Source organism: Temnothorax americanus, unplaced genomic scaffold (assembly GCF_048541705.1).
Source record: "Temnothorax americanus isolate GAGA-0224 unplaced genomic scaffold, ASM4854170v1 Scaffold3, whole genome shotgun sequence".
NCBI lineage: Eukaryota > Metazoa > Arthropoda > Insecta > Hymenoptera > Formicidae > Temnothorax > Temnothorax americanus.
In genome coordinates, this window is record NW_027509442.1 from 4,015,320 (window position 1) to 4,035,309 (window position 19,990).

The window sequence follows — 19,990 nt, forward strand, 5'->3', positions numbered from 1 at the left end:
TTTGTACATTTTTGAAAAGTAGCTCGAGTGAGACATTTCTCAACGAAGAAATTTTACTCTACGATATTTCTTCGATAAACACTTGGTCCGTGGGGCACCCTATGGCAGCGCAATTCTATAAAAAAAAAAAAAAGCAAACGAATCCATAGCTCAGAGAGGTTAAAGCACTGGTGTTGTAAACCGGAAAGCGCAGACCGCAAATCTCTCTGGGGACAAAATTTTTTCAAGCCCCCCTTTCCCTATCGCGCTTTTCTCGCGCCCTTGTAATGCCGTCTCGACGTTAATTCCGCGAGTTACTTAACCCTTGGAGAAACGTTTGCCTTATTGACAAAATTTCACGGGAAAGTCGTGAGCTGAGTACTATTTCGCGAGTTTCACGAACTCCCTGTCAAACTGCCTGAGTTTTTGTTTGGATCCTAACAGTTTTTTTTTCCTTGGAACTACTAAATGTACGAAGCAAAACAAAATAGATCCTTATTTTTTATGTAATTACAACATTCAAAATATCATGCAAGAAGAATAATGAATATTATGTATGCTGTACAGAAAAATGTTAATTCGTATAAAATTTTGCAAAAATATATGGCGTAAAATTATATAGGGCATGAATAAATCGCAAATTGTGGAAACGCTAGTTGATCATACGGGCTGTATAAAATGATGAGCAATGGTCCAAATCATCCGGGCATTTGAAGATCATTGCGAGGGAAAAATTTATATTTAGTATAGATGATAAATACAATAAATCATCATTCCATAATACTAATGTAATCTTTTTAAAGTACCATCGAATCATATTTAATGACAAAGCCATTATTCTATCATTATTCTTTATCTGATAAATATTGATGGAAAATTGAAAATCTGATAATATGCGTATATAACAAAAGCTGTATATACAATCAAAATAAAAACAAATAAAATGAATAATACTTTCCTTCTCCTCGTTCAGTTTCTACGATATCGTTATAATCAATCTCTTTCAATAATTAAAATATTTAGCATTCTATAACATTCTTTTCCAATCGTTCCATAAATGAGAAAAGATCCTGTTTTCCAAATTAAATGAAGGCAGGCTTACTTCGTCTTCAAGTTCAACGATGTATAAATTCGAATACAATAACGTCTAATTCTCGCGTGTTACGTTCTCGAATCCGACAAATTGAAGCGCGGAAATGAGGTACGCCCGGCCTCGGTCATTAAACATTAAACTATGTCGCGACGAGTTAACTGTGCGCAGAAACGAGATACCGTTCGACGTTTATTTCTCGGTTATAAACGGTTTCGATATCGCATATATCGAAACTCACAGCAATTTCCTGCCTGTGTATCAGTAACAACGTTGCGCAAGAACCTTTATATTCCCCGGCAAACTGGGCCAAGAAGGCAAACGCATCCTCGCGCGCAACCACGTTACGTTACTTCGTGTCGAAGTAACCTATAGAATAGAACTTTGTCCCCCAATTCGGTATTCGTATTCTTCGACAATACCAGGGGTGTCCCTATAGAAGCGCAAACTAAAAATAAGAATGATATATTATATTTAATATAATATAACTTTAAAACAATGTTATTAAAAAATCCGTATAATTCACTAAAAATGTAAAAAAAAATACGATTTGTTTAATTATAATTATAATTCTCATTGTAATTGTAGAAAACGTATTAAATTTTTGTTAAAAATTTCCATTTGCCATATGCACATACGTCCGCCAAGATATTCTGAATTATTTATTATTAACCCACTACCCACTTGCTGAATAGTTTAAATTGCAATTTCAGAAATAAAATCGAGTAAACGCACAATGAATTACTATTATTACATGTCTACGTTTTTCCATGGTATCTGAAAATGTTGCTTAACAAAAGCCCAATTTTTCTGTTCATTTTTCTTATATTTAATTATTGTATAACGCACGCATACACGCGCATATATGTACCTATATACTGTCGGTAGAATTATTTGACAACCGCGGTTTTAAGAAATGCAGTGGCGAGTGTAGAACGACGTCGACGAAAGAGGAAAAATGTGGGCAGTCGGATATGTAGGGCCGTGCCTCGGGAAACCAAATGTTTGCAGACAAATCGTCGTTTTCAACGAGGAAAATCAACAAACGTCCCTCGTTCGGTCCTAATGCACCGCTCGGAATGAAAATCGTTCCGCACGCGCGGACTCTCGATCCCGATCCAGAGGATTTTGAATCCTCTGTTGATCCACGTTTCCGATTGACAAATCCGGGAAAACTGAATGCGGCATAGAAAAACTCGGCCGTTTTCATCGATTCGCGGAAATTTGCCGAAGTTTTATGTTTCGAGATCCAGGCCGCGGGATTTAGTAACGCGAGCCTGTCTTGCAAAATGCAAAGCTATGCAAATGGAAAACATCTTTTCCATTATAAATTCTTGTATGAGTTTAGAATCGATTCTTTAAATAAGATGGAAAGAAAAAGAAAAGAGAGTTAACAAAACTCTTTTAATATAAAAATTTAAGTATTTTCTCTCTTTTGCTCACAAATCAGGCCTCATATATGTATATCGTCTTCAACCAAATCTTTAGCGGTAAAATTAAGTAATTAAAAAAAGACTAAAAGCATGAGATGGACAGCGAAGTCTAAATTTTCCACGCGACATTAAATAGGGCAATTGAAGTTATATATATCTTCGATCTAAGATGTGACAAGGAAATTGAAGAGACAAGGCCGATATCAAGATTGTAAGAATGTAGCAAATTAACTACCAGAAATTAGCAAAGTCTAAGAAGTGTAAAGTGTCGTAAAAGGCAACACGTGTATAGAATTATTATAAAAAACATACTTTAAATTGGGATCAAAACATGAATTTTGCATCAGATTTACTTTAAAAGCAAATTTATGATTGTGAAGAAGTTATATAGGTATATATATATATTTTTTTTATTTATTTTATATAATTTTTTAAATTATATAATTAATTAAAGTTAAAGTTAATTGTAAAAATTTTATTAACTTCTCTCTCTTTCTTTTCTCTTTGCTCAATTGCTCCTCATTGATTTGACATTTTGTTATAAATAATTAAATCATATTATTTCGTACCTTTCATTCAGAAAGTGTAATTGCGTAATTATAATTGTAAATGTAATTGTACAGCAAAAATGCAATATAATTTCAAGTATTTCATTTAAAGAGTTAAAATATTAATATTTTCGTGCGCGACAAATCTGACGGCATTCAGAGGTATCGTGCGGTTTATTCAGATTATTCAATCTACTCTGGGGCGGAGAAAAAGATCGGGAACTGTTACTACAGTTACCTTTGTCTACCGCTTCTTCTCTTTATCCTTGATTTGCATTCTGCGACTGCTTATTTACATTCTGCGTTAAGATATTCTGCAACTTTGTATTTGAAATTAAAGCGGAACACCAACGAACTGCTTGCTTTGCGCTAATTAAATGTTAACAAAACGCGAAACATGTATTATTATCTTAAATGTTTGAAACTTTTTTTCGCAAACCAAAGCTCGATATTTTGTTGCACCGCTCGTATTGCGTTTGTTTCTTCATACAAGTTTTCATTATTTTAGCACCAACAGCGTTCTCCTCCTCCCTTGTTTTTAGATCAATAAAAAGTAACTTTCTGAAAAATTTGAGCTATATTTAGTACTTAAGGTCTCTGATTCATCACTGCAATAGTATCGGTTTACGATGTCAGAAACATAACGTGATTTATTTTCTTGATGTATATACGTCGAAATAAATAACTTTTTCGCATGCCACGCTCGTATTCGGCTTGTGCACTTCCTCTTTTCGGTCCGTGTGAACATTAATAGATAGCTATAAATCTTAATCATCTGTCACGAAGTCCGTTTTCGTATAGAAAACGTAGAACACATATAGATTATACTACCATGTAAATTATACTACCATTTATTATACTGAAATAAGAGAATCATAGACGGAGACTTCGGTACATTTTACCAATCTATTCGATCAAACACGAATAGCTGCGTGTAAAACAAGATAATTTATTTCAACGTGTGGTGTATGAGAAATATTCATGTAATTTCCCGATTCTAACGATTTCCCGATTCAATATTGTAGCAAAGAAGTTCGGGAATATTTCTACATTTAAAAATGTATATTCACGCATTTGTTTTGAGTTTTTTCATTTGCTCGAACAGCGTAAATTCTAAAAAATATATATATATATATATATATATATATATATATATATATATATATGTACATAAAATTATGGGATCTAACGATACGAAAAGATATGCTCTTCAAAATTCATGAAGAGCTTTGAGAGCAAAATACAGTTTAGAAAAGAAAAATTCCCGAATTTTATTGGATATTTCCTCGCAAAAAGAAGCAGAGGATGTAGCTCATCGCAGGGGTGTTTCCGTTTCGTCTTACGGCGAATAAATTCTGCCGTCGATACGCGGCGCGCGGCGGATATCCGGTATCGCATCGGCTCACCCGGTACACACTTGGCAGGCTTATGGGCTTTTCAATTTCGTTCCCTCGCCGAGTGCGCGAGTTCCATACGGCCGGCGTGGCAGCGCGCGATAGCTATTGCGAGAGAGAGCTCTACGTGCACGCCCGTTGAAATTTTTCCGAGACGGCGTTTCGGAGGCCATTATGGCTTTCCCATTTCTTGAATGATAACTCAGACGAAAGCGCAATGGCGCGGGCGAGAGGATGGCTAACGCTATCCGCGAGAAATGGAAAAATAATTGGCCGGATGCATACGCTAGTTCGGGCGCATTTCGGGAATATATCACGGAGACCGAGATCCGCGCCGTACGGCGCGCAGTTTATTTCGCCTTTAGTTTATTTGCGGTTAGCTCCGCCGTACGTAAAAGTTCCCGGGTTGCCCGAGAAACGAAATTTTGAATTTGTTCGTATTATCGCCGTCAGATCGTTGTTATAATTCTGCAATCAATTACAAAATGTAACCTTGCGTGATTTTACGATATCTTATTCTGTGATATAAAAAGCGATTATTGACCCTCGCGTGACGTGTAAAATACACCCCAGCCTTAGGAATCTACTAAATTCACAAAGTATAATGTTTATTTCTATACGAATGTAGATCAGCTTTAATCTCGGTTTAACTTAGATTCTTTGTATCTTTTTTTTTTTAATTTTTAGAACTAGAAAAGATAAAGACTGCATTCCGATATTTACTGTCGGTAACTATCAGTACTGAAAATTTATAGTATACGTGACGCAAAATATAGAAAAATATAGATTTTCATTACTGACAGTGAATATCGGAATGCAGCCTATAAGTAAGTTAAACTGAGATTAAAGTTATAATCTGCATTACGTAGAAATGGAATATGTAAAACTTTTTCATCGATCGAACGCTGCACAAAAAGAAATTGTTTCACGATTAGAAAAAAAACTTTTGCACTTATACCTTTATCTAGAAAATATATAGAATATAATCACACACACACACACACACACACACACACGCACACACACACACACAACCTTTATTTAACTATGTAAATCATCAAAGAGATAACAATGAAAATTGCGATATAATGTTGAAGTGTAAAATATACCTTACGTGAGTGATTATGTTAAAAAAAAGTGCGAGTGGTTTTAAGAAGATTAAATCTACGTTCTCTCGAACGTAGAGAGGGTTTTTCGCCGACGAACGGAAAACGTTCACGCGCGAAACGCTTTCGCGCAAACTTGCCGCGACTATCTCACGTAAATTTCAGGATCCGAAACAACATCACGTTGTATTACCGTTTATTGAGTCTTGACCGGAAGGCACTCAAGGAGCTCGGTAGCCACAATGGCTCAATGCTAAATTGAGAAAGTTCCGGAAAGTTTAATATCCCATATACTCCGCAGGGCCAGTCAACAATAATTCTCGTTACGTCTACAGGATGTACCAAAACTCGCGCATTTCCTCTAATTTATAAACATATCGGCGAACTCGCAGTTCCGCAGGTTCTTAGCAAGAACGTTTGATTAATCGCAACTTTCTAACGTTAAACATGAAACATCGTTATATTTAAGGCTTCATTAAGATTCTATTAAAGCTGGAAATTAAAATTAATTAAAATTAATTGAAATTTAAAAAGTAACATCCTACTATATATCTATTTGCAACTCAGTCTCTTTCTCAAATTTAACTAGCTTATTAGTTTATGTTGTTAACTAACTGCAAAATCGGAAGTTCCATTATAATATTTTCCCTAAAGAATAATAAACTCCAAATTTATCAAAGGAGTTGCATAGAGGAATTTGTAACTGAACAAGGGGCGCAGCAACCTCTGATACACTCTGTACATTATGTATATACTAAAACACTATACGACGCAAACGATCCTGTGGAAGGGTACGGGGGCAAAGTTTCTTAATAAACGTTGACGTCGACACCGCGTGGCAATTCCTTAAGTCGATACAGAAACCCGCTTCTATGAACTGACTGACGGATTAGAAACGGACCTCCGTTTTAATTAAGCTCCGCGGAAATATTAATCCCGTTAAAAAAATAGATTCTAGCTATGTTAAAGAATTTTTAATCTTACATTATTGGCAATTCAAATATTGAAAAAAGGGACGTTTTTTAAACACTTTTTTTTAGAAGCCTGACAATGGAAATTTTATTAAAGTATTATATTTTCAGCAAAATTTGAGAATTATATCGCCAGTAAGTGAAAAAATTCAACTTTGGTATAATTCGACCCAACTGGCCAACTTTATTTAACAGAACGCTACGTTTCATTATGCCTAACTAATTAACAATTTTGTATCTTTGACGCTTGATAAGGACCTAAACCCGAGGTCGAAACGTAGCGTTCTGTTAAATAAAGTTGGCCAGTTGGGTCGAATTAAGTATACCAAAGTTGTATTATATTTTCGACGCTAATCAGTACATTAATAAATCCGGTATGAAAAGATTATACTCATTAATAGTAATCACACATCTACAAGTTCTGACTAACACTTCTTTCCTTTTATACATGTGCATGTAAGGCGAATAATCGAATGAGTCATCATATCGTGATACTGATATCAAATGCATAGTCATTAACGTTTTATCATCATATTAGGTACCTTTTTGAGTAAATATTTCCGGATACGTATTTGCATACTTTTTTCTTATGTTTTTTTTTAATGAATACGTGATTGAAATATTCCATATACCGTATAATTATATTTATACGTATATATGTGAATATATTGTAAATATATAAAAATACAATATATAAATACAATAAAATTAACATATATTTCTGTATATGCACTACCATATGCACGTAATATAAAAATTAATGTTGTTGTAAAAAGCTTATCGGTGTATTATGGAGAAATATTGAAAAAAAAAAATCTTGCCCCCAGAGAGATTTGAACTCTCGACCCCTGGTTTACAAGACCAGTGCTCTAACCCCTGAGCTATGGAGGCTTTCGATTGGCACTTCTTTCAACACGCTAAAAAGTGGTAGGACGTAAGTCATATTTAATGCATTAAACAAAGATGTTATTTTAATTGCAATAGACCTTTTCTTTCTTTATTTTGTAAAATAATATCGTCAATTTAAAAAAAATATAAAAGATTCTCATGCAGAAAAACGGAAAAACCACTCTTTAAAAAAGAGAGAGAGAGAGAATCTATTAAATACATTAATTAAATATACCTATATGTACTTTCACAACATTATCGAACTTTTATCGTTTTTTAAATTTTCTGTTAATAAACAAACATTCACACAAAGTATTCTATTAAAATAAAGAAAATTGCTAGTTTTTTTTCAAGTCGTTTTGTGTTAGAAAATATGACATAAGTTTGTTTCAAAAGGATTCCAAGAATTCGAACAAAAGAGAATTCAAGTAAAACATCAGATTGCCTGGATTGCAACAAATAAAATTGTTCATTTAGAAAATCATAGCGTAGGATATTTCTACTTTTTACAATACAGTAGCGTTTTACCCCAGTTTTTCCGAGCCAAAAGAATCCGCTAATATATTTCTCAGTACCTTTTTGAACCGCTTCTTTCGATATATGCTACGACTAAATATTAAATATTTATTTCAATATTGCATATTTATAAGGAAATGCTCGCATATGCCGCCACTATAAATTTGCGTGTTGACATTTCGCATTTTATTTCGCATCTACTGAAAACTCGACATTTTTGCGAAACTTTAAATCTGCTGAAGTGTCACGTTTTACAAAAACGATTGCATTTACTCACACTATCTCCGAATTTTTCAATTCATTAAACGTTTAGCCTTTATCTTATCGTATCTAAATTACATCTGAAAGACAATGTAATGAATTTAAGCTTCAAGAACTCGAAGCAAAATGATATTTAAATACCGCAGTATATATATAACCAAAATAAGTTTATTAAATGTAAAACCACTATCTACGTCATTAAAAAAAAATAAGCGTTTTACTTTGACAATGATAAACAAGGCGTGATGTAAAAGGCTCCTGAAAAACGCTTTCCATCACTCGTTTTCCGTCAAATAAGCTACGAAATGCGGCGGAGGAAGTCGATGAAGGACAGCTCGTCGTAATGCAGCCGGTTCTATATGTGCGCAGCCACTGTACCTTTCGCATACCTTGGGGAGTGCATCCCTGAGTGCGTTCGCCAGGCGACAAAGTTCGCCTGCGCTCTTATCGTAAAATCACTATGTCGCCCTGTTTTAAGCTACCGACTTCGCGATGTCTGTGTAAACTTTAAGGGTAAATGAGGATAAAGTAAAATTTTACCCCGGCGGCGCCGCCAGGATAAAGTTCAACTCGTGCAAAAGCATCTTTATTGTTACTGTTATTATTGGACGCATTAAACCATGATTTCCGCAAGCTTAACTTTATCGCGAAACGTTGTAAAAATCGACGGATGTATCTTATACATCGTCCTCCAGTTTCTTCGGCGAGATCGGGGAAGAGGAGAATCTTAAAAAAAAAAAAAAAGAGGAACTGCGCACAGTTTCGCAACGTAATTTTTTTACGACGCTGTAACTTTTTACACGCTGGTATGATCGTCCGGGGATTCTCTCTGCAAAAATGCAAAATAGAAAATTATTCGATAATAACGGCTAAGTTCGCCGTTTCGGAATTAAAAACTTTAGCCGCCGGAAATTAAGGCAAGAAACTAACGAACTACGTTCAAGGGTTGATTAAGTTCCGACAGGGCTAATTAGAAGCGGTCCGTGGACATTCGACTCGCGAAAATCGTGCTGATTTGATTAAGAGTATATACAACGTCACGTTAAAACGGGGGAGCGTGTAAAAAAGCGCAATCATTTTGAATTTATGCATCTACGTTCCACGGAGGAAAATAAATAAAAGGCGAAACGAATGCTTTTAGCCGAAGGTGGAAACGGAAGCATTTGTTTGTTTCGCGTTATAAAGCACGTCGTACGTTTCCGTTTGAGTAATCCTCCGTTTTTACTGCACAGCAATTGCTTTGGTTTTTCACTCTCAAGTCTGCAAGGCGTCTTTTGTCGTCGCTATCGCGTCGGCTAACGTAATCTGGTTACCGTTAACATATTTACCACCAGTAATTGGTCTTTAAAACTCGTAATATATATAATTATCGCGACGCGTGTATATTGCAAGATAAGTAGAAAGAGAGATGTACATACATTCGAAGTATACCGAGAAGTCAATTTAATATCGAGGTATTTATATACTCTCACGTGTATCGAATGTGCCAACGTTATTCATCTCCAACATTATTACGACTTCTTACTAACAAAAAAAAAACAGATAATCTGATATAATCAAAAAAAGCTTAGTTATTAAAATTTATTTATTAGTATATTTTATCATTTCTTATTAATATTTCTTATTAATATTAGACACAGAGAACATATTAATATGCTGGCGAACAAATTCTCCAATCGCGTGGACTTTTTCCAACCCTAAACTCTTTTAAACGATCAATACTTTACTATCTTACTTATTCGCTAGATCTTATCTGTTTTGTACTGTAAATTGTAATTTGTTATTTTTGTATTCTTCTTTTCAGCATTTATTTCTGCGTCTTGCTGATGTTATAATTACAATTGTTATATGTGTACTGAAGAAACTCTCTCTAAATCCCGTTCACATAAATAAAATAAATTTAATTTTAACAACCAATTTTATTTCTAAATTTATTTTAATTTAATTAATTAATTAAATAAATATATTTTCAATATTTTTGTATTGTTTTTGTTACTTAATTAATTGTGCTCAACACTGGTTGATCACAACTGATTGAATCACAACGCTAAACTGCTAAACAACAACGGCGTTTTTTCATCTGCAAGAGCAATCAAGTGGGAAAGAGAGGAGGGAAAAGAGTCAACATTTTATGATCCAACATTTTCCATCCTCTTGAACGATAATGCAAGTGCATTCCTTTGCATCATCCTGCAGTGCCTATACTATCAAAATCCAAAAAGGCTTTTTCGCCGAGTATGATCGCCCGAACGATTGTCTTACAGCACAATCGTGACGGTCCATCCCGCCCTGACGCGACGGTTGCGCGCCTATTGTCAGTTATCGCCGATAATCACCATCTCGCTTTCTCGCGCAATAAACATTCAATTACAAACAGCGGCATAATCGATGCTCATAATCGCGCAACGCGAGATGAACTTATCCGCGACGTGTACGAAGGTGCAATTTTCTACTTGTAGGGAAATTAGCATCGCGTAACGCGGACGCGCGTGGCGCGATCAAGGACGTGGCATTATAATACACAAAATGCAAATACGATTTTGTTGTTGATACGTTACTCGCGCCATCGCGCGCGACACGCGAGGTCGACGAAAGAAAAATCCATCAGGATGTAACGGGGTATGAGACGAGTCTCTTTGATAATGAACGGACGGAGGTTTCGCATCCTCGTGCGCGCGAGGGAGATTACGTATCTCGAAAATGATTTGGTTCATTCAAGTGGATTTATGCTCGGTGCTTTAAATCGCGCGTTTATCACAAACCGAATGCGCGGCACGTGGTCTCGCATAAATATATTAAAGATGCCGTTATAATGCATGGAAATTATACGTAAGCTTCATTTTAATATAACACGTTTTGATAACAGATCTTTTCGCATAAATATTTCCTGGACAGATACGTCAAGACACGATAAACTTTTAAAATCGGTGACTAGCGACAATAAAGACCTTCTCACGGAATTAAAAGCTTTAGAAATAAAAAATTGTATTAAAAAGTGAATAAAAATAAAAATATATAAAACGAAAAATAAAAAAAAAACAGAAATAAAAAATTATTATTGAAAATTCTCAAGATGAGCTTAATTGAATTACTTATATATATATATAAGCAAGACTTTAATTTCAAAATCAACTGCAATACATATTACATATATTTGTATTTAGATAAACTGAAAGGATGCAGAAAAAACTATTCGCCTAAAGAGATATTTATTTCGTGCTCGTTAAAGCGGAATCCGTCATCACGACTGTATATAGAAAGTGTTATGTTACCCAATTGGGCAGTATCGGGAACAATAAAAGCGCACTAAAACACTCACCAACGAGAGTTCCTTCGACGGGACGACGTATCGATCCGGAGTTAAAAGTTTACGTTATCCAGCTCGCGCGCGAGTCTCAGGGTGACTTCCAGGGTGGAGGTGTCGTTGTGCCACTTGGCGGACGACGCGTTGGGATCCACGGGATGCGGCGTCGGTAGGTGCAGCCGATATCTAGCGAAATCGCGACTGGGTTTACGCGTCGGGCAGATTTACGGCCTCGTAAAATTGTCAAATAAGGACGCGCTCGCGCCCGTCGGAATCAAACGCGACTCCGACACGGCGAGCGAGCTTCGCTCTTCTTCTGTCCACGCGGGTCATCCCGATAAATTCTCGATCGTGGCCGTCTTACCTTGGACTGCGCACGTCGATCGCCTCGGATTCCACCGAGAGCTCCACTTCTTCCCGCGTTTCCTGGGGCAGTTTCACCAGCACCGACAGCCACTCGCAGGACGCCGTGCTCGGTGTTTTAAAGCCCATCTAAATAATAATTCGTCCGTCTTAAAGGCCGCGACTCACACGTAACGTGTCGAACGAAATGAATTTCGACATCCAGACGCGGCGTATATCGCGTTATCTTGGTCCCGTTTGCTTTATCGCGCTATACAAATTTTTTTTCGACGGCGATTTTGTTTTTTTTTTTCCCTCAGAAAAACTGCATATACATTTTTATTTTCAAAGCGCGATCCGAAGACGATGATATAAATCTTATTTCTTAAACAATTAAGTTATCATCTTATTGTTTTATTTCTCTAAGTTCTCCTTTGTTATTAGCTTTGAAGAAGTAGGTCAACATATGTAATCCATAATAAAAAATAACAGATTTATCGTCTATTTTATCTAACTTATTCTCATACATTAAATATTCTCGAATTCTCAGAAAAGATATTATAGTAACAGGAATAGAATTTAAAATCGGATGATCGGCTATTTAGCGTTAAATTTACGATAAGAATATGAACTACGACGTATATGAAATCCTCAATATTATCCAAATCCCTACTTCGTTTGTCGGAGGAAAAGGAAGAGGCGCGACTTACTCCCAGATAAACGTCCTCCGCCGTCACTGCCTGCTTAAACTTCATCTCGTATTCGGGCGCTTTCCTGGGGTCGTAATCCTGGTGCGAGCTCCGGGTGTCGGCCGCCTCCGAGGGATGCCAAATATCGTCACCCGCGCCCTGTAGGGGTGCATGAGGTCCCGAACGATCGCTCGGGGAAGGGTCGTTCGGCGCGCCGATGTCACCCGGCCCTTTGGCAAATTCATTTCATTCGCGATCTGCGAAATTTGCGTTCCGCTCGGCTAATGACTAATAACTATACGTCATACGTTGTCCCGGAGAATAATGCACGATAGCGTCGAACGATCGCCCAGAGGCGGCGCGAGAGCTGTTTGACGGCAATTTAAAAACGGATGTGTAACGATGATTTATAATTAACGCACGTTGCACGATTGTGAATTGAGAAATTACACACGAGTCCTATTATAGAATTAATGATTGACATAGCGCGGCGGGTTGCCTCATTGGATCGTTCATAAAACGTTACGTCGATAATATTACCGGTTTGCGAAGAGGAAATCGAAATATGCATATGAAACTCGCGGTATTATATGTTGCGCTCAGGTCTCAATTAGCCAGTTACCACATCTGTCATCCAACGAGAAGCGAGGGGGGGGAGAGAGAGAGAGAGAGAGAGAGAGAGAGAGAGAGAGAGAGAGAGAGAGAGAGAGAGAAAGAGGAGAGAATGCAATCCTTCATAAAATATCCACTTAAGAAGCGTGATAAAAAATTCTCTTTCTATTTATCGTTGTTTCGTTCTCCTCTCTCGCCGCGAATGCAAACAGAACATAAATAACCGGCTTACGAACGTACAAAATACGTGAATAAAGAATGCGCGCGTATAGTACCGCTGCCATGCGTTTGCCAATTAATTTGCGTTCTTCGCCTGGTCAAATAATATCCCGAACAATACGTCGAATTAAACATAACGATACAACGAGATTTGAGTTCGCGAGCCACCACCACCACGGGCTTCACCGGGCACGAAATTGCACAGGGGAAATTATATATACGTCGGCGTCGGCGTCGCCGCGGCGCCGATTGTTTTAACGGCAACAATTTTGCGCCGGGGATATATGTATATCTCAATAATTAATCAGTCGTAAAGCGTAAACTCTCACCCAACTTCCTCGCGCCCGCCTGCGGTAGATCGTCCTCCTCGTCGGAGTCGTCCTTCGGCGGGCAGATTAAATTTTGAAGCGCCTCTAAATTCCCCGGACGGAAACAGTCGTCCATCGCGAAATATTATACACGCGCGAAGGATAGCTCTTCCGTCTTCGCCAGGGCGCACAGCCCGCAACCCGCAACAACAAATTGACGTCGCTATAGCGACGAAACTCGTTGTTGCCGGCATGGCGGCTGGCAGCGTGATGTAAGGCATCATGCACGATTGTCGGGATTCGGGATTGCCCCGAATGCCCCGATAAAACAGTGTTATCCGCGATGCGAAAACTGACTCGGTCGAAAAATTCCACGCTCGACATCGCGCGGCGCGAAACTATTTATTATCTATTAAATTGAATATGTGTAACAGTCGTCCCCCGTGTCGTCGATCGGAGGACAATTTCAATCGCGTGTCACGCGAGAGGGAAATAAAAGTTGCCGAATCGCGATGGCATCGCGGTAACGTTGATGACTTTTAAAATTTAATTTAACTTCAATCACTTTTATCACACGTATATAGACGAGACGACGATAGCGATGTTATAGTTAAGTATAATACGCGTGCAAAGATGTGCGACACGCGCGAGAGATAAGAAGGCAACAATGCCTGCCTGAAATTAAAAAATACGGCACTCGTAACGTAAAGTCGATGGAGCGTAAGGAAACACACCGGTAAGTAAAACGAGATAGTTGTGAAAGAACAAAGGCATACGATTAATATTCATATTCCGATTTTGTATTTAAAATCGTTTCAAGTCTGGTCTCGAGATATTATCTAATAAAATAACCGCGCATTTCGAACCTAAGTCGAAATACGAAATTTTTTTGTGAGTATTTTTTAAATAAATAATGACTGCTTAAGGAATATTTAAAAAATTATATTTTTTAAAAATTCTTTACTAATTTTTTTGAGTCCTTTTTTCATGCTTTGAACCCTTTTTCACCCTTTTTGTCCTAGCGGAGAACCGATCGATGACGTGCGGAGAATTAAGGCTCTTTACCAGTGCGAAGCCCGCCGCGCGTTTTCAAACTTCACAAGGGAAATACGCGGAGCATCGAAAAGTCGTTTTGCCATATATGCAAAGCTGCGCATTTAAGAGTTAAGATGATCTTATAAGATCGGATTATGAATACCTGCATGATTGATTTTAATCGCAAATTCCGATTAACTTGATCCGCGCTTAATTTACCGAGTAATATTTATATTATTTCGTTAACGTAAATGAAATCAATATTTTGTTGCTTAACACATCACTGAAAAAAATAAATGTTTTGGTTGTACCAACAAGCCGTATGTAAAATAGATTATATCGGATATTTTAGTAGCTTGAATATTTGATATAGACATAATTATTTAATTCGATCATCTCGTATCTTTCTGGCTGAATCTACCAGATTTCCAATTAATTAATACAGCCAAGTTTTTTTTTACCGTGGTGGAAAGGAAAATTAAAAATTAGGACAAATGGATTTATATATAGAAATCTTGCCATGAGAGAAATTCTGCCGTTGAATTGCTTCATGTAGAATTAAATTAACCGAAGTTTGATTGCTTTCAAAGTTATATATCAGGCTTAATTAAATTTTATGATAAGCATTTTATTAAAAAAGAAATAAGCCTTTAAAAGTCTTCTAAATCTTCAATGAAAAACTCGGGAAACGTGAATAAAATATATAAAAAAAACGTAAAAAATTCTGAATTAAATTATACAATATAAGGAAGAGGCGCTTGCGATCTTCTTGCGTGAAATTTGGATTCCTGAAAGACTGAATGAGAATATATCTGAAAAGAAAATCTATCTCGCGTATCCCATATATGTAAGAAATATTCTCTTTAGGAACGCGGAATTCGATCTTACATTCAAGATCGTTCGAAATATGATTTCGGGAGGTTATATATATACGACCTTTTCATTAGCTAGACATGTTTCAAGGCCAGATTTAAAACGATCTAAAATATACAAGGAGCTATCTATGGAATACCGGTCACCGGTCGGTCTTTATAATTCGTCTTTAATCTCGTTTGAAGATCAATCCGCACGATCGATCGTGCACAATGATGACAACAATCCGAAACACTTAACAGCTTCCTGCGGAAATTTCGTTCCGATCCACCGCAATCGCTGACAGCGAGAACGGGACTTTACAGGACGCACTGGACGCAGTGGACGCACCTCAATCGAGAAACCTGAAAGCTGAAGCGTCTCTCGTTTCGCGAATCGCGTGTAGTCATGTGTACTACTTATGTGATGTGCAGTCTGACCAACGCAACGGTGCGGACCCAGCGGACGCGGACGGTGTGAACGACGTCGGCGGCGACGATCACGATCTTTTCCACGGCAGCTTGCCATCATGGTGGACGTCATGAGCGAGAAACTGTCGAAAAAGTAAGTAAAGTGCGCGACGTCGAACAATATATCGTCGTGTCCGTAGGATATTCGCCGTGACGCCCTTCGCTCGGCTCGCCCTGGCCGCTCGCGACGCGCGACTTCCCCCTCGTGGGCGACCTAACCTAAAAAGGAGAAAAGTCCGACACACACATGTGGGCACGTCGCCACGCGGTCTTGCACATTGCTCCCTACATGGCTCGCATTTTCTCGCAGATACCGATATCTCGTGGAAAAATCTAAGCGCCGATGAGCGCGTCACGTGGGTAAAATCTAATCCCGGGGACAGCGTTGCGCAACAATTATGTTCGGTACGTTAACCAGTGCTCGCGACGTCGTCGCGCGGCCAGCAGTGCGAACCTGGTTGGCGTGTCACGGGACGAAGTTGCGTCAGACGTTTCCGCGTCGGTTCGCCACGAAGTGCGTAATGAATCACTCGATACACAATGCAGCCTGTGCACTGAGAGAGATGAGCTGAGACGATGTCCTGATTGCAGCGAGCTGAAAAGGCGTCTCAAAGCCGAGCAGAAGGCCAAGGAGAAAGCCGAAAAGGAGCAGGCCAGGACGCTTGCAGCGGCAGCTCAGCCAAAGAAGGATGTCTCTGCGAAGAAGGATATCAAGGAGGAGGAGATTAGTCCGAATGTAAATGTCGAAGTCTTATCGCATAGAAATTTATGCGGGGTGAAATTTTGCATCGCTGGAAGAATACCGTCACAACTCAAAAATTCACCATTTTCAGGAGAGAAGAAAAACAAATTTAATTCAATTTTTTTAATTGCAAGATAACTATCACAGTTACAATTACGATAGCTTGTTATAATGAAACTTGTATGTACTATCCAGCGATTGCAATGTAACTAGTTTAAAAGAATAACGACGCTTCTGCCCCGTGCAGCGAATTTGGCATACAGACTTGTGATATTGTAGCACGTAGGTGACATTTTAGGCGTAGTTTTTATAGGCTTAACTCAAAATGGAAATTTTTTGAGTTGTGACAGTATTCTTCCAGGAGTGCGATTTATATTAGGATGAACTTGTCTCAAGAAAAGCTTGCAAAAGACTAAAAGTCCTTTTATCTAGCGATTACTTCTTGGATTTTTTATGATTCAGCAGTTCAGTTTTTGGTATCGTACAAGTAATATTCTAGATTCTTGAAATCTTATATTATGCAAGATCAATTTTCTTATTAAATCTTGAGCTAATTATATCAAAGATTTATTATAGAATGTATTGCTTACAGGAATATTTTAAGCTCCGGTCGAATTGGGTCAGTCAACTCAAAGCTATCAATGACGATCCTTACCCTCACAAGTTTCATGTATCGATCTCTCTCGAGGAGTTCATCGAGAAGTTTAGGGATACGGTAAAGGACGGTGAAATACTTGAGGATACGATACACCACATCGCCGGACGCGTCCACTCCATTCGAGAATCCGGCACTAAGCTGATATTTTATGATCTTCGTGGGGAAGGTGTCAAAGTGCAAGTGATGGCCAACGCGAGATTGTATGTGAATGAGGAGAGGTTTGTAGCGGACACTGCAAAGATTAAGAGAGGTGATATCATAGGCGTCGTCGGCAAGCCCGCGAAGAGCCATAAGGGCGAATTCTCGATCCTACCACTCTCTATTTCCCTTCTGAGCCCGTGTTTACATATGTTGCCACATCTCTACTTTGGTCTGAAGGACAAGGTGAGAAGTAAATTCGCAGAAAAATGCGATGATTTGAGCATATTGGGGGGGGGGGATATTAGAATCGTTATATAATAATTCCATATAACTAGTGTACAACGTGCAATGTTATGTAAATATATTGTGTGAATATATTGCGCAAGTTGCGTTAAACGCTTTTGTACGCAACCAGGAAACGAGATTCCGGCAGCGATACCTGGACCTTATATTAAACGATAAAGTTCGAGAAATCTTTCATACACGCGCAAAAATAATCGCTTATATGCGCAAATTTCTTGACGGTATGGGTTTCTTAGAAGTCGAGACTCCTATGATGAATATGATCGCTGGAGGTGCGACCGCCAAACCCTTTGTTACCCATCATAACGAACTCAATATGGACTTGTTCATGAGAATCGCTCCGGAGTTGTATCACAAGGTATCAAATTGTTTTATTCCTCGAGTCTAAAATAAATTTATTTCTAGAATAAGAGAAAAAATTAAAACACAACAGTACCGTAAACATTTAATAGATGTTGGTCGTCGGTGGAATCGACAGAGTATATGAGATCGGTAGGCAATTCAGGAACGAGGGCATCGACATGACTCACAATCCCGAGTTCACCACCTGTGAATTCTACATGGCATATGCCGATTACAATGACCTGATGGAGATCACGGAGAACATGGTGTCCGGCATGGTGAAGGCCATACATGGGACTTACAAGATAGAGTACCATCCGGACGGACCGGAGGGCAAAGCATATGAGATCGACTTCGAGCCGCCTTTCAAGCGCATCTCGATGATGAAGAAGTTGGAAGAGGTTCTGCAGGTCAAACTACCTGAAGCCGATCAGCTTAATACGCCAATAGCAAATAAGTTCCTTAGCGATCTTTGTGAGAAACACGAGATCGAGTGTCCTCCACCTAGGACATCGGCGAGGTTACTAGACAAGGTAAGACATAGATCGAACTTTATGAAACACCTAATGACTTTTTAAACTTGACATTTTTTAGTCCAGTAATTTTAATCAACGATATTCTGTACGTATAACCAAATGTGAAAAAAATTGTAGAAATATGTATGTTAAGACATTTGTATCTTCCATTTACACACAATAATATCAGCTACTCTAAATCGGAATATCTTTTGTGGAATAGCTCGTTGGGGAGTTTATCGAGGAGACGTGTATCAATCCCACCTACATCATTGATCATCCACAAGTAATGTCTCCATTGGCGAAATGGCATCGATCCGAGAAAGGCCTTACTGAACGATTCGAGTTATTTGTTATGAAAAAGGAAATTTGTAATGCGTACACCGAACTGAACGATCCAGTCGTTCAGAGAGAAAGGTAGAAAATTGAACTTTTTGTTAAAAATTGGTATCAGTAATATCGGTATGTTTTGAAAAATTAAGTTATTCGTGAATTAGTGATTCATTCAATTTTACGATCATTTTACAAATTTGAATATTTTAAATGTGCATACAGGTTCGAGCAGCAGGCAAAGGATAAAGCAGCGGGTGACGAGGAAGCACAATTGGTTGACGACAATTTCTGCACAGCTTTGGAATACGGTTTGCCGCCAACAGCTGGTTGGGGAATGGGTATTGACCGATTAACAATGTTCCTCACCGACTCGAATAATATTAAAGTGAGTATATAAACTAAATATGTAACATCATATCTTCTAAAGCGTTCGAGATAGAAAATCAAGATTTTATGAAATTAATTTATTTGTCCATAACTAAATTATTTTATATGTGAGGAAATTTATAAGAAAGACTACGGATATCGTAAAAATGTACGGTTCTTTGATCTTTGCAGGAAGTGTTGTTTTTCCCTCAAATGAAACCGGACGATCCGAATAAAAACAAGGAAGTTACTGAAGATGACAAAGCGTCAAACGATAGTGCAGAAAAATAAAGTTAAAATTATTTAAAAGCTATATATAAATATAAAATTAATGATTTGTATTTCGAAATTTTGAAGTATAAAATTTATTTTTTTTTAATCGATAATCGGCTTACAAGAAAAATACTTTTTATTTTTAAATTATTAAAAAAGTCAAATATGAAAATAAATTATACAAACGGTGTTTTTTTCTATATGTATTATATTTATTTGATACAACCCGACTACAACACATCCATTACACATGCGATCAAATATACATATATGTATTTACAAAACATACGAGAACAGTGT

At 37.8% G+C, this 19,990-nt stretch overlaps 3 protein-coding genes and 1 non-coding gene across 6 annotated transcripts in view; 2 read left to right on the top strand and 2 right to left on the bottom strand.

Moving 5' to 3' along the window:
- Nucleotides 1-16,047, top strand: part of LOC143900069 (uncharacterized) — a 219,619-nt gene extending 203,572 nt beyond the window's left edge. Inside the window, exon 4 of one of the 2 annotated variants that reach the window (XM_077411021.1) lies at nucleotides 15,754-16,047. In XM_077411021.1, coding sequence (XP_077267147.1) covers nucleotides 15,754-15,851 — 98 coding nt within the window. In that variant the 3' untranslated portion in view covers nucleotides 15,852-16,047. The remainder of the gene's footprint in view (nucleotides 1-15,753) is intronic. The other variant, XM_077411022.1, reaches the window with a different exon arrangement.
- On the bottom strand, nucleotides 7,340-7,412 carry Trnat-ugu (transfer RNA threonine (anticodon UGU)). The gene has a single exon. It is a non-coding gene; the product is annotated as a tRNA-Thr (tRNA).
- Nucleotides 8,550-14,575, bottom strand: Dnaaf6 (Dynein axonemal assembly factor 6). The gene is made up of 5 exons (XM_077411020.1): nucleotides 13,682-14,575; nucleotides 12,543-12,751; nucleotides 11,855-11,982; nucleotides 11,506-11,676; nucleotides 8,550-9,015 (listed from the first exon to the last, which is right to left on the bottom strand). Exons 1-4 carry the CDS (start codon nucleotides 13,794-13,796, stop codon nucleotides 11,547-11,549), a joined length of 582 nt encoding a protein of 193 aa, XP_077267146.1. The 5' UTR covers nucleotides 13,797-14,575; the 3' UTR covers nucleotides 8,550-9,015; nucleotides 11,506-11,546.
- Nucleotides 15,953-19,892, top strand: Lysrs (Lysyl-tRNA synthetase). Of its 2 annotated transcripts, XM_077411014.1 has the most exons (9): nucleotides 15,982-16,111; nucleotides 16,328-16,531; nucleotides 16,609-16,753; nucleotides 17,352-17,801; nucleotides 17,974-18,219; nucleotides 18,314-18,736; nucleotides 18,942-19,135; nucleotides 19,274-19,436; nucleotides 19,610-19,892. In XM_077411014.1, the coding sequence occupies exons 2-9, from the start codon at nucleotides 16,416-16,418 to the stop codon at nucleotides 19,706-19,708; spliced, it is 1,836 nt and encodes a 611-aa protein (XP_077267140.1). In that variant the 5' UTR covers nucleotides 15,982-16,111; nucleotides 16,328-16,415; the 3' UTR covers nucleotides 19,709-19,892. The 2 variants fall into 2 exon arrangements, with proteins under 2 accessions (XP_077267141.1, XP_077267140.1); XM_077411015.1 differs by lacking the exon at nucleotides 16,328-16,531 and having other exon boundaries at nucleotides 15,953-16,111.
- The last annotated feature ends 98 nt before the right edge of the window (nucleotides 19,893-19,990 follow it).